Source organism: Gymnodraco acuticeps, unplaced genomic scaffold (genome assembly GCF_902827175.1).
Source record: "Gymnodraco acuticeps unplaced genomic scaffold, fGymAcu1.1, whole genome shotgun sequence".
NCBI lineage: Eukaryota > Metazoa > Chordata > Actinopteri > Perciformes > Bathydraconidae > Gymnodraco > Gymnodraco acuticeps.
Window position 1 is genome coordinate 121,801 of NW_022991538.1, and position 16,185 is coordinate 137,985.

The following is a 16,185-nucleotide window of genomic DNA, read 5'->3' on the forward strand; positions in this document are numbered from 1 at the left end:
GAAGGAGGTAAACGCTTCTAAGACGAGGCTTTGGTAAGAGCTATGTGGATCCCCAGGTGTCTATGAAGGGTCTGATAATTACCTGCAGGCTGCTATTTCTACACAGGTGGGTGGATGGGCTGCTGCACGTCTGCATAGAGGCTGGTGGAGCCCTTCATTATGGGCCAATGACGCTCTACCGGGTGCACTTTCACTCACTGCTTTGCTGGGGTGGATGCAATTACAGATTGTTCATTCTATCACTGCATAACAGGAGACTTCTATCTGTTAAATAAAGTGCTTTTGTACGTCACAGAGCAGTAAGAGCCGTATCCATTCACCTATTGCAGAACAGATAAGGTATTACATTATTATGCAGGCAAAGAACCCAAAATAAGAGGACTCCTTTTGTTCATTTAACTTCTTGTATTTCAATGTTTTATTAATTTAAATAATTTTAAATGGACACAAAACATCCAGCCAACAATCTGCAGTGACAGGTGATTCAGAGGCACATTTTCCACCCAAATTAAGACAGTGCACTTCAGTGTGTTTCCTTGGGAAATGTAAGCCCTGCATGCATTTAGTGTGGAAAGAAAACCTACCCAGAAAACCCGAACAGTGCTACAAGTGGGGAGAAAAGATCTATCAAACGTGGACTTTGTCGTACAGATGTCTCCTCAGGTATCCACATGGCTGGAGAGCTGGGCACCTGAGACACACACTGCTTTGTATGGGAGCAGGGGTGAGTCTCATTACTGTATTTATGATACAAATAGATATTTAATTTTCTATAAAGTAGTCTGGCAAACTACCCTGTTCTCTTACAGCCACTGATCTAGGTCTTCACACACAACCACAAGACCGCTGAAAATGAACATGTCGATTATAAACAACCTTTGAAAATACTAGACAGTAAAACCATTTTAGAAAAATTAACATAAAAAAGTGGTTGAGATTCCATGAACCACATTAACAGACTTCTTATACTCCACTGCCAAGTCTTTCCATATACTTTTACTTCATCCAGATAGCAATATGAAAAATACTATTTAAAAATATGTTTGAGTTAACAAACAACTTCTACCATTATTTCCACTGATGTCAATTTGAAAAGTTCATTTTATTCAAAACAACATATTGGTTAAGCCTGGCGGTGCAGTACACAGTACCATCACAGCAGCATTTACCAGGAAACACTTTAAAAAGAGACAATAGTGGGTAGATCTCATTGGACAGCCTTTAGAGGTCTCATTCATTCACAAAAGGCAGAGGGCAAAATATAACGGATGGCATGATTTCCGCAGTTAAGGAGTTGTATATCCTTTAAAAAGAGTAACAAATATGTTATCATTCGGTATGGAAATAATTAACAAAGCTGTTATGCCAACAGGACAAACTGGAGGCAAAACAGAAGCTACGGTATGAGTACAAAGTAGAAAGTCTTAATAGGTGGTAAAAAGAAGGAACAAAAACCTTGTAAGCAAACTTCAATAATTATATTTACACACACTCGCTCTCACACGTACACACACACAGACACACACTGAGAATTTTGCAGAGGTATTAAAGTCGCCTCAATGCCCTCTTTTTATCTGCTTTCTTTTTCCCTGCTACGTTATTAGTGCTACTGTTGCTATTGCTGGTGGTACTGGCTGCGTTCGCTCCGTTGCCCAGAGTTGCTGGCACCGGTGCTGCGCTGGGTCCAGCTCTCTTCATGGGGTCACCTGCGTGCTTCTTTGGCTGGGGGCCGTCGTTAGGGTCCTGAAGGGCCCCAGAAGGGCCCATGGCGTGGATCTCTGTGAGCAGACGAGCGCGGGACTCGTATTCTGCATAGTCCTCGAACAGCAAACGCCCAGCTTCTTCGTTCAGAGCGGACTCAGGATTCGGATGGATGAGAAGACACTTGATTGTCTGTGGGGAAATAAAGGAGATGGAAATGTAAAAACAGTGACAGCAGCGCAGCTAACACTCAGAACTGCAAAGACTGATGGTTCCTCTTACAAGCAAGACGTGTCTGATGCCGAGCTCTGCCTTCCAGTCCCTCTTCAACACGTTGACACAGATCTCTCCCTTGTGACCCACATTAGGGTGAAAAATCTTGGTCAGGAAATACCCCTTGGGTGGAACCGCAGGGAAGTCCTTCCCGAGGACCAGACGCATTCGGAAAACGCCGCCAGCAAACGGAGTTCCCTCTGTCAAAGCATAAAGAATTCATCTCATGAACAGTATGTCTTGACTGCGATACTTGCTACATAACAACAAACAGGGTCATGGAGCAGCAACTGAGTTAACTTACGTAAAACAGAAAATCTTTCATGGTCTGTCCGAACGAGGCATAGCTCTTGTTTAAGTGGACCTTTGAAGTATCTTCATCGAGAATGATGTGATTGTAACCAGATAGTAAGCCGGTGCAATTGATAAAAATGTAAAAATACATGTTCAGTATTGACTTTTCAATAATTCAATTTGACCAGGGTTTCAGACATATAATATCATAAGAAAACATCTGAAACGGACAGAAACAACAGAAATAAATCCAAACCAAAAACTAAGATGTGAAAAGCACAGCAGTGAGAGCTTGAAATTAATAAATGACAATACAGACAACATATCTCTCTGCTGAAGACGGTTTAATGTCTAATAATGCAACATTTCTTACCTTGTGAACACATATACAAAAGTTGTTTTTATTTTATTTATTGTCATATATATATGGCTGATGCCAGTTTGGTACGACAATTTTGCAATCCTTACCTGGTCCTTCGATGGCTGTATGGAGCTCAGTGATGTCTTCCTCACTGGGATAAACCTTGATACCCTCGGGGGGGTCTGCTGCTAACGCTGCAACCTCTTTGTAGACCAAGCGAAGAATATGAGGAGGCAAATTCTCCACATTGGAGTTCTGGACAGAGACAGAAAGATGGTTATGTTACCTCCAGTGTGCATTATGTAAACTCAAGACTCTCAAGAGTTGAGAACATTGAATTCCAATAGTTTTCGTTTTTATTTTACTGCTAAATGGCGGTCAATGTTATTTAGAACTGCTTATGAGTTGCATTTTGTATCCTACATCGTATCAACAAGACTATACAAAGTAGTTCATCGTTCTCTTGTTTCCATTACAGGACAACTGTTTTGCACCTGCATTTCTATTTTTTAAAAACTGGTCAATTAATTTGACGATCAATCTGTTAAGCTTATTAACACATCGACAAAAACGACACCACTGCCATTTTTAATAACGTCAACAAACATTGTTCAATATCAGTGTTTTTATCAATACAACCTAGACAAAGATTAATAAAATGCGACTGGCCTTAGTCACATTGACCATCTATTGAGAATATTTTGCTTTTTAAGCTGTTAACATACACATTGATGGGCTTGTAGGTGAGTTAATGGTTTATCTATATGCGTTTGCTTTTCCTTATGTATTAATAATTATTTCAACTCCTAACAATAAAGACATTGAGACGTTAAGGTTGAGCTACACAGCTCTTACACCACTAAAGCATCCCATAACCCTAAAAACAAAGTTTATAAATAACTTCATTTGTTTGACATAATACAATCTGGCAATTATACAATCAGTAGAGCCACGGAACATTTGTATAATCGTAGGGTTATTGTACATCTGTTAAAGACTCTCCTCTCGTAGGGTAACTTTTACGTTACGTTAGTGTTTCAGTACCGCTAGCGATACTAGCCTAGCATGTATCTGATCACGTTAATATACACGCCACTCGGTTTATTTGAAATGCATGATACATTATGTACTTTAATCAGCTTATCTATTACATTATGCAAATGTAGATGACGATTTCTAATTAAGGTCATAGACTCCAGCAAGTAGACACAACCAAAATGAAAAGCTCGACGGCTGGCGACGGCTAAACGTCGGATCAAGCTAGCAGCTACTTGCATTGGTCGTAGCAATACACTCGGCTAGCAGACTTACCATCTTCAAAAGGAGATCTTCTAAAGCGTTGGATGTAGGGCTATTATCAGATACAAGGAGACCTTTCCGTAATGTGTGAACAAACTATCTCTGATGAAACTTAGCCGGGTCTGACTGGGTACTCTTCTTTTCTTCTTTTCGTTGACACAGGAACAAAAATACAATCCCAGTTTAACCTACTACCATGGACCAATGGGCATCTTAGTTACTTTACACGTCAGGGGCCTTGAGCCAATCATGATACATTATTGTCGTTGCGTCACAGCTAGAAGCCCTCTCAGCCTATCCGAGTCGAAATTACGACTGATGCTATTCAGCCATTGGTCTGTTTGAAAAACTCACCCTTGAACAGTATTGAAAAGATAAACCTCGTAGCCTATAAGTAAAATACTGTTTGATTGATTGATTGAAAAGTTTATTAACATGTTGTATATTGGGTACAGTACAGTACAGCTCAAAACATACAATTGTTAAGGGGATGCAGACCAGAGAAAGACTTTCGTCTTGTTTACATCAGGGTCCCCCATTTCCAATTCATCATGTCTGTAACGTTCGACAAGAGGAGTTGGACACAGGCTTCAGTGATTGGGTTTAACAACTCCTTTATTCGCTTACAGTTATAGTATACAGCTCAGGTTACATGTTACAGGTTGCAGGTTCATCATCACTCTGAACTACTCTACTCCCTAACTCACACACACAAAGCAGGGTCAACGTCACAACTTCCCCACCCTACCCCCTCTGCTCCCCCAACCACAGGCCCGCACCCCGACCAGCATCACTGTGCAGCTCTGTGATTGGCAGAGAGACGGGGGATGCTTGAGTGACACTCTCAGCACCCTATACAGGGTAGTGTAGTGCCGTGAAAAGAGAGTCGGAGGCGGTGTATTAAGAATGGAGTTCCAATCTTTATTATCCATTCCTTTCAGAGAGGTTAACACATGCACTGCTCTGCCTGATGAGCTAGCAGGAATGGCAGCTAAAGCTACAGGTGTTCCCCACTAAAGGGTCCGTGTGGCAACACAATAAGCAAGGTGAATTATGTCCAATAACGTGTCACCACACAAGCCCCCCCAGAATTCACACATAAACAAAATCAGCATGGCGGGGAGGAACGACACGCCGACCCCCACGACTCCTGAGCACGGGAGTCGGAAAAGTGACTCCCGCCTGTGCGGCCCCCGGAAGGGGAGGGACCGGAACAACAGGTCTTAAATCCGTGACAGGGGACGAGGCCGGGGGGCGGCCCCGTCGCGGAGGTCGAGCCAGCACCACAGGCTGGTCCAAGTCCAGGTGAGCAGCCTTCACCCGGTCCACCGAGACGTGCTCGGCCTTGCCACCCAGGTCGACCACCAGGTGCTTGTCCCCGTGCTCCAAGACCCGGAAAGGCCCATCATAAGGGGGCTGCAGGGGGCCTCTGTGCGCATCGTGCCGGATGAACACGTGCTCCGCCGAGCGGAGCTCTGCGGGAACCTGGGACACCTGAGTACCGTGCTGAGTAGTAGGGATCGGAACAAAGGCCTCAGCGGCGTCACGCAGGAAAGCCCGCTGGGCCGACGCCGACCAGGGAGCCGATGCATTTGGGAGGAAATCCCCCGGAACTCTCAGCGGCTGACCGTAGACCATCTCCGCTGTAGAACACTGCAGATCTTCCTTAGGTGCGGTCCTCAAGCCCAGCATCACCCAGGGCAGCTTGTCGACCCAGTTACCGTCCGTAAGGCCGGCCTTGAGGGCCGCCTTCATGGAGCGATGAAAGCGCTCGCAGAGACCGTTAGCCTGAGGGTGGTAAGCGGTAGTCCTGTGCAGCTTAACCCCCAAACCGCCTGCCACAGCGTTCCAGAGCTCGGACGTGAACTGAGAGCCCCTGTCTGAGGAAATGTCTGACGGGGTGCCAAAACGACACACCCACGTTGCAATGAAGGCCCGGGCAACGTCTGCGGCTGATGTCGAAACGAGCGGAACCGCCTCCGGCCAACGGGTCGTCCTGTCCACCATGGTGAGGAGGTAGGAAAACCCCTGAGAGGAAGGCAACGGACCAACCAGGTCAATGTTGACGTGATCAAACCTCCTCTCAGGCACCAGGAAACGTTCCAACGGGGCCTTCGTGTGGCGGTGCACCTTAGCGCGTTGACAAGCCACGCACTCCCTGGCCCAAGTCCTCACGTCCCTTTTCAGTCCTTGCCAAACGAACTTCGCCGCTACCAAACGGACCGAAGGTTTAACGCCGGGGTGTGACAGGCCGTGCACAGCCTCGAACACAGGACGCCTCCAGCTGGCAGGGACGACAGGCCGCGCCAGGCCCGTAGAGACGTCACACAGGAGAGTAATGCCCGCGTCGCCGAACACCACGTCCTCCAAGCGCAGCCCCGCGCTCTCCACCTTCAGGGCCTGGACGCCGGGATCTGTGACCTGGTCTGCCGCCATGCGAGTATAGTCCAGGCCCAACTGGACGGCACCGATGACGACCCTGGAGAGGCAATCAGCAACCAGGTTCGACTTGCCAGCCACGTGCTTAATGTCCGTAGTGAACTCCGATATGTAGGACAGCTGCCGCTGCTGACGTGCCGACCAAGGCTCCGCCACTTTTGACATGGCAAAGGTGAGCGGCTTGTGGTCGACAAACACCGTAAATTCACGGCCTTCCAGCATGAAACGGAAGTGCCGCACGGCCAAATAAAGTCCGAGGAGCTCCCGGTCAAAGGCGCTGTATTTACGTTCTCTAGGCGTCAGCTGGCGGCTGAAAAAGGCGAGCGGCTGCCAAGCGCCCTCCACCCACTGCTCGTGCACTGCGCCGACCGCGTAGTCTGACGCGTCCGTGGTGATGGAGATGGGAGCCGTAGATGATGGGTGTGCCAGCAAAGCCGCCTGAGCCAACGCGGTCTTGACCTCAGCAAAAGCGCCGTCCGCCTCTGCTGTCCAGTTGATCTCCTGGACGGGGGTCTTGCCTTTCAACGCTTCATACAGCGGCCGCATGATGTGTGCGGCCCGGGCGATGAAACGGTGGTAGAAAGTCACCATCCCCAGAAACTCACGGAGCGACCGGGCTGTGAGCGGGCGAGGAAACGCCGCAACAGCCTCCACCTTCGCTGGCAGAGGTGTCGCACCGCCCTTGGTGACGCGGTGCCCCAGGAAATCGATGTCCGACACCCCGAACTGGCACTTTGCAGGATTGATGATTAATCCGTGTTCGTTGAGCCGTGTGAAAAGGGCTCGGAGGTGGGACAGGTGCTCCTGCACTGAAGCGCTGGCGACGAGTATGTCGTCGAGGTAAACAAACACAAACGGCAGGTCCCGCAGCACCGAATCCATCAGGCGCTGGAACGTCTGAGCGGCATTCTTGAGTCCAAAAGGCATCCGCAGGAACTCAAAAAGTCCAAAAGGCGTTATCACTGCTGTCTTGGGAATGTCTAGGGGGTGCATGGGCACCTGGTGGTATCCACGCACCAGGTCCACCTTGGAAAACACCCCCGTACCGGCCAGATGCGCCGAAAAGTCCTGAATGTGCGGCACCGGATAGCGGTCAGGCGTAGTGGCGTCGTTGAGTCGGCGGTAATCCCCGCACGGGCGGAACCCGCCGTTCGATTTGGGAACGACGTGCAGGGGGAAGCCCAAGGACTGTCGGAGCGGCGGACAATGCCCAGGCGCTCCATGGTTGCGAACTCCGCCCTCGCTACAGCCAGCTTAGAAGGGTTCAACCGCCGGGCCCTGGCGTAGACAGGAGGCCCTCCGGTAGTGACGTGGTGTTCCACGCCATGCTTAGTGGTAAGCGCAGAGAAGGTGGGTAGCGACAGGTCTGGAAACTCGGCCAACAGTCTGAGAAACGTGTCTGCACCTGACAGCGAGCCTGACAGCCCGTCGTACGCTGCGCTGCCAAGTGTGCACACGAGGGAAGAAAACGTTAAGGCATCAACCAAACGCTTATTCTTAACGTCCACTAAGAGTCCATGAGCACACAAAAAATCCGCTCCGAGGAGGGGAAAAGAAATGTCCGCTGTCACAAAATCCCAGCTGAAACGCTGTCCTCCGATGCACAAACACATAGGCCTCACGCCGTACGTGCGAATGGGACTGCCGTTAGCCGTCGTCAATCGCGGTCCGTGCCCCCCACGGGCGACGTCTTCACTCGACGCTGGAACTACGCTCCGTTGAGCGCCCGTGTCACACAGAAACAGGCTCCCCGAAACGCTGTCGCTGACGAAGAGGAGCCTGCACGTGCCGCCGACGCTCAGAGCCACTACTAAGCGCCGGCCCCTCCGTTTCCCGGGGGTTTGTAGCTGCACGGAGCGATGCATCTCTTCGCCCTTGTCCCGAAACGTGCGTGGTAAACGCACTCTCCGGCGTCTCCACGCCGGCTAGCCACAGCCGTGTCCGGCCTCCGCCACGCTTTCTTGACTGCCGGTGGGCCGCTGAGCGTCGCGGCTAACGTCTCTGCCCCGGGCTGTTGCGTAGCCAGGAAAAAACGATCCGCTTCCTCAGCCAAAGCACGGGGCTCCGTGACAGGCGTGTTGGCCAGCGCCGTCTGTACCCGGGGAGGCAAGTGACGCAGGAAAATCTCCGTGAATAAAATACGGGGATCTTCCCCCCCTAGCAGATTTAGCATTTTCTCCATTAGCTGGGATGGCTTGCTGTCTCCTAGGCCTTGAATGTCAAGTATCTGGCGGGCCCTCTCCTTAGCAGATAAGCTAAATGTCTTAAGGAGAAGGGCCTTAATCGCCTCATATTTGCCATGATGTGGGGGGGCTGCGATGAATCCCACCAACCTGGACGACGTGGAGCTCCCCAGCGCTGCTACCATATGGTAGTATTTTAGGTCCCCGTCACGGACCTGTCGGCAGGCGAAATGTGCCTCCACGTGTGCGAACCATGCCTCCGCGGTGTGCTCCCAGAATTCCGGCAGCTTTATGAAAACATCGCGCTCAGCCATGTTCGTTAATTTTCCGGAAACTTTCTCGGAAAAGTCAGGGTCACCAGTGTAGTGCCGTGAAAAGAGAGTCGGAGGCGGTGTATTAAGAATGGAGTTCCAATCTTTATTATCCATTCCTTTCAGAGAGGTTAACACATGCACTGCTCTGCCTGATGAGCTAGCAGGAATGGCAGCTAAAGCTACAGGTGTTCCCCACTAAAGGGTCCGTGTGGCAACACAATAAGCAAGGTGAATTATGTCCAATAACGTGTCACCACAGTAGTTACAATACAATTAAACATTTAAAATAAAATGTATTGCATATCACATCTAAAGAGGAGCAGGTCTAGGAAGAATCAAATCAAACATAATTTATAAAGCCATATGACACATTCAAACATCAATCAATAGAAGAATACAGGTTTATTCATACATATTCATACAACATCACAAGAAATATGAACTAATTCAGTTAAATACAGCATCATATACAATCTCCATGTGTACATACATACATACACACTATACATACATGTGCCTTCTATCTTTTGAGACAGGGTTATGCTGTTTGCTGTTGTGTGCATGATGAGCGTAATGAATGTCAACACACCGATTTGCAGGACCATGTGACGTTGTTGGAGTGGAGCTTGATGACAGGGTCAGAGAGGAAGATGCTGTCCAAGGTACATGTCATATTGGACAATACCTCCCACCCACTCAATTATGTGCTGGTTAAAATTTGAGGCTTAAAAATATGAGCTAATCCATAATCTTCAGTGTGGTTAGCTATGAATCTTCCAAAACTGTGCAACAGTACAGTAGGCCCACACAAACTGCAGAACACTGGTGCTTTGGGAACACTCAAATGATTTAATTCCCATTTAAAATCAGGAGACTAAATACGAACATTGTGTGTGTGTGTGTGTGTGTGTGTGTGTGTGTGTGTGTGTGTGTGTGTGTGTGTGTGTGTGTGTGTGTGTGTGTGTGTGTGTGTGGCCTAGCATTACTATACTTGTGGGGACCTAAATCTGTTTACACAGTCACGTGTGGGGACTCGCCGCCCTTATGGGGACAAATTGGAGGTCCCCATGAGGGGAATCATTAATTTTAGGGTGAAGACTTGGTTAAGTTTAGGATTAGGGTTAGGGTAAGGGTTAGGCTAAGGGTAAGGGTTAGGTTAAGGGTAAGGGTTAGGGTTAGGCATGTGTTGGTTATGGTTAAGGTTAGGATAAGTCTCCAGGAAATGCATGTAAGTCAATGTAATGTCCCCTGAAGTGATGTATACATGGTGTGTGTGTGTGTGTGTGTGTGTGTGTGTGTGTGTGTGTGTGTGTGTGTGTGTGTGTGTGTGTGTGTGTGTGTGTCATACTTGCCAACCCTCCCGATTTTCGTCATTGCCCTCTCCCAGTTTCCTCTGACAAAATCTGATTTACTCAAGACTGTTTCCACTCTGACTTTAATACAGCTACACCATTGTTTGGTTTCCATGGTAGCGCGTCTCTTTAGCAACGCGCGCAACTCAAAGTTTGAGAGGGTGAGGAAGATGAAAACTGAACAAGAATCGACAACTCCACCCTCTGCTCACTCCTTTCCTGTAAAATACAGGTCCAGCCCACACATATGCTCCATGGTGCTACAGGCATTGCCCTTACAACTACAATAAGCATGTAAATGTTAATCTACAGCTCCGGAAATCCACTAGCACCGGAGTCTCCACCTGCAGACGCAGCCATCCTCGACAACTACTGTAGCGTCACCTTGGATACGAGTCCAAACAACTCACAGACACACAGGCCAGGGCGCTGACAGAGCGCCCTTTGAGCATCAGATCTGACGACGCTGATTGGCTGAAATTATGTTTCGGCGGCATAGTTTACAGATAGCAACAGTCAGCTTGTTGGCTGCTGCTGCTCTGGCTGAGGGCTCCTTTCTACCGCCCGGACGAGAGAGGGTAATGATACAAGCTGCAGCCAGGCAGGAAATATGTGACATCGTAAAACAATTTTAAACGAGATTTTATTGTAGATTATACATTTGACTGATACCAACTATATCATATTTACCATTGTTCATTACAAATAAAAAATATATATATTTTTTTTAAATATATATTTTTTAAATTTTTTAATGACAATGTGGGAAGAGGGGGGGCGGCGCCCCTAGCGCCCCTATGGGCCGGCCGCAACTGATCACATTTTTCAACTCCTCCTTCAGAGCCTCAGACACTCCGAGTCAATAGACTGGACCTTTGACTATTTCACCCCTTACCCCATAATTAGGCCATTATATATCTAAGCTGTGCAATGTGGACTACACTTACTGTAATTTTACTTACAATGAATACTAACATCACTTTGGCATTAGTATCATATTGTATATTTCAAGCAATATTCTATATTACTTATACTATTCAGCATTAAACACATTTTTATTTTATTTTTTAAATGGCAACACACAAACTATCTGATTTTGTTTGCTTTTGCCATAGTTTTGTTTGTTTGTGTATTTTTGTTTGATTTATTTTATGTCATAATGTAAATGTGGTATTACAGCATTTATGTATCAATAGGGTATTTTGTTACATTTCAATTCACTCAATGGACATACATTTAAATGTTTTTTTTGTGTGTCATTTGTTTTAGAATTTGTTTTGAGAAAAACAAAGATAACATTAAAAAAACTTAAACACATAACACTTTATAAAAGCAGTGTGAAGTATGCAATATATGTCTTTATGGTCCATTAATACAACCCAGAAATAATGTAATACATTGTAATTTTATCTTTTTTAATTTGAGAAAAGGGTAATATACAAAACATTCAGAAAACAATAGCAGCGCACAACATGTGTGCACAAGTGTACACAAGTGCATAAAATGAGAACAAATATGAGACAATTACATATGAAGTTATAAGGATAATTGGTCAGATGTTTCAGGGAAAAAAATATTACATAATTTAGCAAAAAATTATTACTCTTTTGTTGTTCAATAAACTGACTGATTTAAGTAATGAATTGAGCTACAGAAGAAAAATGAACTTGACACATTAACAAACAAAACATTAGACATAAGTAAAGCTTTTTAAATGTGATATTGCAGATGTTTCCAAATGTGTGGGATAGTTTCCTCTATTCAACATAATGTAATCACCATCAGAATAAGCAGGCTCGGCACTAGGGGGCGCTTCAACACTACGTGCACAGACTGGTGGACTGAGAACGTTAGTGTGCGTTGGAAGATAACTTCATGACGTTTATTTAACTGTATATATATTTGAACGGATATAATATCCAAAACGACGGGAAAAGAGGATTTGTTTTGCACTCTTGTTGTTGAGAATACCATACATGGGTGTGACACCCGCACATCACAACACAAACAACGGATCTACTTCCGGTTTCTGGATGTAGCTGTCAGACTCCAGCATCTTTTTTTTTTTAAACGGGGAAGCGCTTTATCAGCAGGTCAGTAGCTTCATGTAGCTATTGTCAATTAATAATAGTTCACTTTGCCGTTGTTTTGCTGTCCGAACACAGAGTATAACCAGCGGGCTGTCACGGTTTAGCCTCCGTTACGGTAAGCTAACGACTCTAACTTACCGTTCGCATGAATGGACTGTGCTGGGACAGCAACTAAGCTAACTCTATCACAGCTAATGTTTATATGTTTATTTCTGTTTGCTTTGTGTGTATTTAGCTTTAGAATGAGCGAAGGAGAAGTGTTTCATGAGAAACAAAGACTGGAGCTGTGTGCGATCCATGCTCTCAACAACGTGCTCCAGGAGCGGGTGTTCACCAAGGAGACAGCCGATGACATCTGCAAACGGTAGGGTAACTTTGGGAGGAGGCGTCGGTGTGTCTTCTCATGGAGCGAAAACACATTTAACTCCTTTATATAAAGCAAGTTAAAAATATGCATGCGAAACACATTAGTTATCATAACATAAAATAACCGAATATTCTCTAGATGTTGTTGTGTATAGCTCTGAAGTACCCTCCAAAACATAATTTCATAACAAAAATAATACAAAAAAACGAAAAATGAAACAAAAATGAGGCATTACTAAAAGAACATAAACATTTCAATAAACTAAGATAAGGTATGCAATCAAATATATATAATCTTTAAAGAATATTAATTTGCTTATAATACATAAACATAAAATGATGAAGTACGTTTGAAAATAAATTGAATTTAATAAATATGGTATTTGCAATTGTTACACTGCCCGTCATAGAGTATGTTTCTTTGTTTTGTCCCAAACATTTTAATCTTCTGATTTATGGAGGTCTGATGGTTCACAAAACACCTATGAATTTCTAACCTGCAGCTCTATAATAGGTTTAAAGAAATGTAATTAGATTTTTTTAACACAAAAGTCATTCTCTGTTAACACATGGAAGGGAACACTATGTGGCTTCACTATCAAGTAACATAAGGATGTTGTTCATAACCTGAATTTGTTTCAAATATAGTGTGTTAACCGACATGAACCAGTCACAGGATTTCTTATTGTTTTGTGTTATATAACATTAACCCTCAGAAAAAAACTTCAGTGGCACAATTTCACACTGAAAGAGCAATGTCATTTAGTGTGACTGTTGTTAAGGAAGTATTTAACTAACTGAATGGACTATGAAACAAGATGATTCATGAAGCTTGTGATCTTGGCGAAATAATTTACTGCGGGAAACCCTGTGACTTACTCAACTCATGGAAACATTTTTTATTAAAATGAAGGGCCGTTTTAGAAATATAACATGTAGCTGTATCCCAGTTACATAACCGTTACATTGGGCTCTAGATTTAAGCCCTGAGTTTGGAGATGTATTTGCAGAAAAGACCATATGGTGCCAACAGACCTGGCAGCAATAGGACAACATTAAAACGTGGCTGCAACAAATACTTTGGGGGGTTTTCTCTCTAATATGCTTTATGGCTCCTTTTCTGCAGGCTGGCTCCACAGTGTGTGGTGAACCCTCATCGCTCAGTGTTAGGAACAGGAAACTATGACGTCAACGTCATCATGGCGGCCCTACAGAGTCGGGAACTGGCTGCAGTGTGGTGGGACAAACGCAGGTGAGACACACTGAGTCTTAAGCCCAGGGGAAACAATTCAAGCTTTTTGTGTTTGAAAGGCGGTCCACACCAAAGCACAGATTACTTACTGTATTTGGATATGCATTACTTATTTAAATAATTATTTCAATATTAAATGTACAAATAGAGATGTCTTTAGTTACAGAAGGACATTTTGTCTGAGAAATGTGTGGGAAAGTTATATTTATATATCTTTTTAGTCTCACAGACAGATGGAAACACCAATTTCTGCACAAGTAGTAGGCCATAATACTAGACCATCATGCAATGCAACCCTAAGGCATGTTGCGCTATAAATATGAGGCCTGACTCATCTTTTGCTTACACTCCTAACTATCTACAGCTATGTATTAGGCATTTATTTGGGGAAACCAGGTTCAGGTGAATTAATGAAACAGTCCACCATGGAACATACTAAACATAACAGATAGATAACTAAGGAGATCTCAAGGTGGAAATCTTGTTTGATACTTCCATTCTCCCTTTTTTAATACAGGACGGTTCAGAACCTATGCATGTCAAAGGTCCATGGTTTTATTCTTAATGTCCCATCCCGGGTGTCTCTGGGGATCGTGTCCCTCCCACTCCGACGGCGGCACTGGCTCGCGGTTCGGCAAGTCAACGGACAGTACTACAACCTGGACTCCAAACTGAAGAGCCCTCTATGTATTGGGGGAGAGGCAGAACTACGGTAAGAATGCGCATTCAAAATGTCCCTTCAGAGCAGGCATATGATGTCTGTTCTGGGTGAGAGCAGCATGTGAGTCATCCCATATGAGCGGTCACATGGGAGCTTACCTCACTGTTTGTGTTAGAGCGCTGCAGTATTCGCCCCTCTGTCTGTGTCCATGTTGTTCTAACTTTTTCCCTGTTGCCGTCATTGTTTCTGTGCAGCACATTTCTCAGCGAACAGCTTTCTCAGGACGTGGCAGAGATGCTGCTGGTCGTCCAGCGGGAAGTGGAGGAGGACGGCTCATGGCTGAACTCGGACAACCCTAAGAAGTGATGCCTTGGACATACCCTTACATAGCATGGAAAAATATATCCTCTGGGATGATGACAGACTTTTTTTTACAGAAAACTCTTCAGGGAATGCACTAAAATACATTTAATATCTACACAATTCCAAAGAGAAGCAGTGACGGGCGTTACTCCTGGTATGAAGAACTGTTGTGATTGTAGCCGCTGTAAACGCTTTTGCTCTTATATGACCCCTGTATCTGCGTTGTCCTTCTCTCAGTACCTTTATTTTTAACACTAGGAAGGTGCATCTAAGCTTACAAAGTTTGAGGTTGGTTTGTTTGATGACATTTGAGATGTGATAATGACTGAAATGTCTCTGTTTATGTTAGGAAAGATTGCAGTGTGTGTGTGATGGAAAAACATCTGCAATAGAGACTAGTTGAAAAAGGGTTAAATGTTGTAGTCTATTACAATTTAATCGCCAAAATTGGATCAGTTTGTACTGTGCATAAAAGACGGTCATGTCAAATGTATAAGTTATCAAGCCGCACCGTTTCTTCCCACAAGTGTTGTTGTAAACCTTCTATGCACTGACTTTGATTTGTTAGCCCTGTCTTTGTTCTCACAGGTACTCCAATGGTTCCACCTAATGAGGCATTTAAGGGCCTCCAGTGTCTTTGCATGTTTTGGTACATTCACTGCAACCTTGTTGACACTTTTTATAACGTGCCAAAGTTTTGGGATTTTGACACATGTTTTCTTTTTTAAAGATTTTTTAATTTGGTTAAGAGCTGTTATCCATCACAATTACTTTGTGACCCTCCATTTGTTTTTGTCAATGTGATGTTAATTTTGTGTGAAGTGTGCAGCTGATCCACACTTTAATTAGGATGGACTGCCAATTAGTGCAGATTGAAAGTATCTTCAGGTTGAGTTTTACACAGCTGTATCATGAATGAAAGATGTTAGAAAGGTAATCTTGTTTTAAATCTGAAAGGAACTGTGGCAGGAATATAAAGTACACTACTCTTGATTAGTCTTTGAATAACATGCAAAAACACTGTTTCTGTGACTGTAAACTCTACGTTTGTGTTGTATCTCTCTTGATCTATGCATATCCAAAATAGTAGGAGCGCTGTCTCTGGTACACATGTGTGACTGACTCACACATAAACCCAAGCTCAGAGGTTCATTATAGTGAAACGTATTTATATTAAACTGACCTCTTGTTTACAGTATGGATCTCTTGTCTCTGTAAAGCCTTGTGTTTGTTACAT

The 16,185-nt window shown here is 44.8% G+C and overlaps 2 protein-coding genes across 3 annotated transcripts; one reads left to right on the forward strand and one right to left on the reverse strand.

Annotated features, from left to right (window-relative positions):
• Positions 1–1,081: 1,081 nt before the first annotated feature.
• Positions 1,082–4,118, reverse strand: ube2s (ubiquitin-conjugating enzyme E2S). Its single transcript, XM_034197160.1, has 4 exons — positions 3,941–4,118; positions 2,737–2,884; positions 1,984–2,174; positions 1,082–1,893 (listed from the first exon to the last, which is right to left on the reverse strand). Exons 1-4 carry the CDS (start codon positions 3,941–3,943, stop codon positions 1,546–1,548), a joined length of 690 nt encoding a protein of 229 aa, XP_034053051.1. The 5' UTR covers positions 3,944–4,118; the 3' UTR covers positions 1,082–1,545.
• Positions 4,119–12,059: 7,941 nt separating this feature from the next.
• On the forward strand, positions 12,060–16,146 carry josd2 (Josephin domain containing 2). 2 transcript variants are annotated; one of them, XM_034197177.1, is made up of 5 exons: positions 12,060–12,309; positions 12,542–12,670; positions 13,799–13,924; positions 14,442–14,636; positions 14,840–16,146. In XM_034197177.1, exons 2-5 carry the CDS (start codon positions 12,549–12,551, stop codon positions 14,949–14,951), a joined length of 555 nt encoding a protein of 184 aa, XP_034053068.1. In that variant the 5' UTR covers positions 12,060–12,309; positions 12,542–12,548; the 3' UTR covers positions 14,952–16,146. The 2 variants fall into 2 exon arrangements, with proteins under 2 accessions (XP_034053068.1, XP_034053067.1); XM_034197176.1 differs by having other exon boundaries at positions 12,061–12,421.
• The last annotated feature ends 39 nt before the right edge of the window (positions 16,147–16,185 follow it).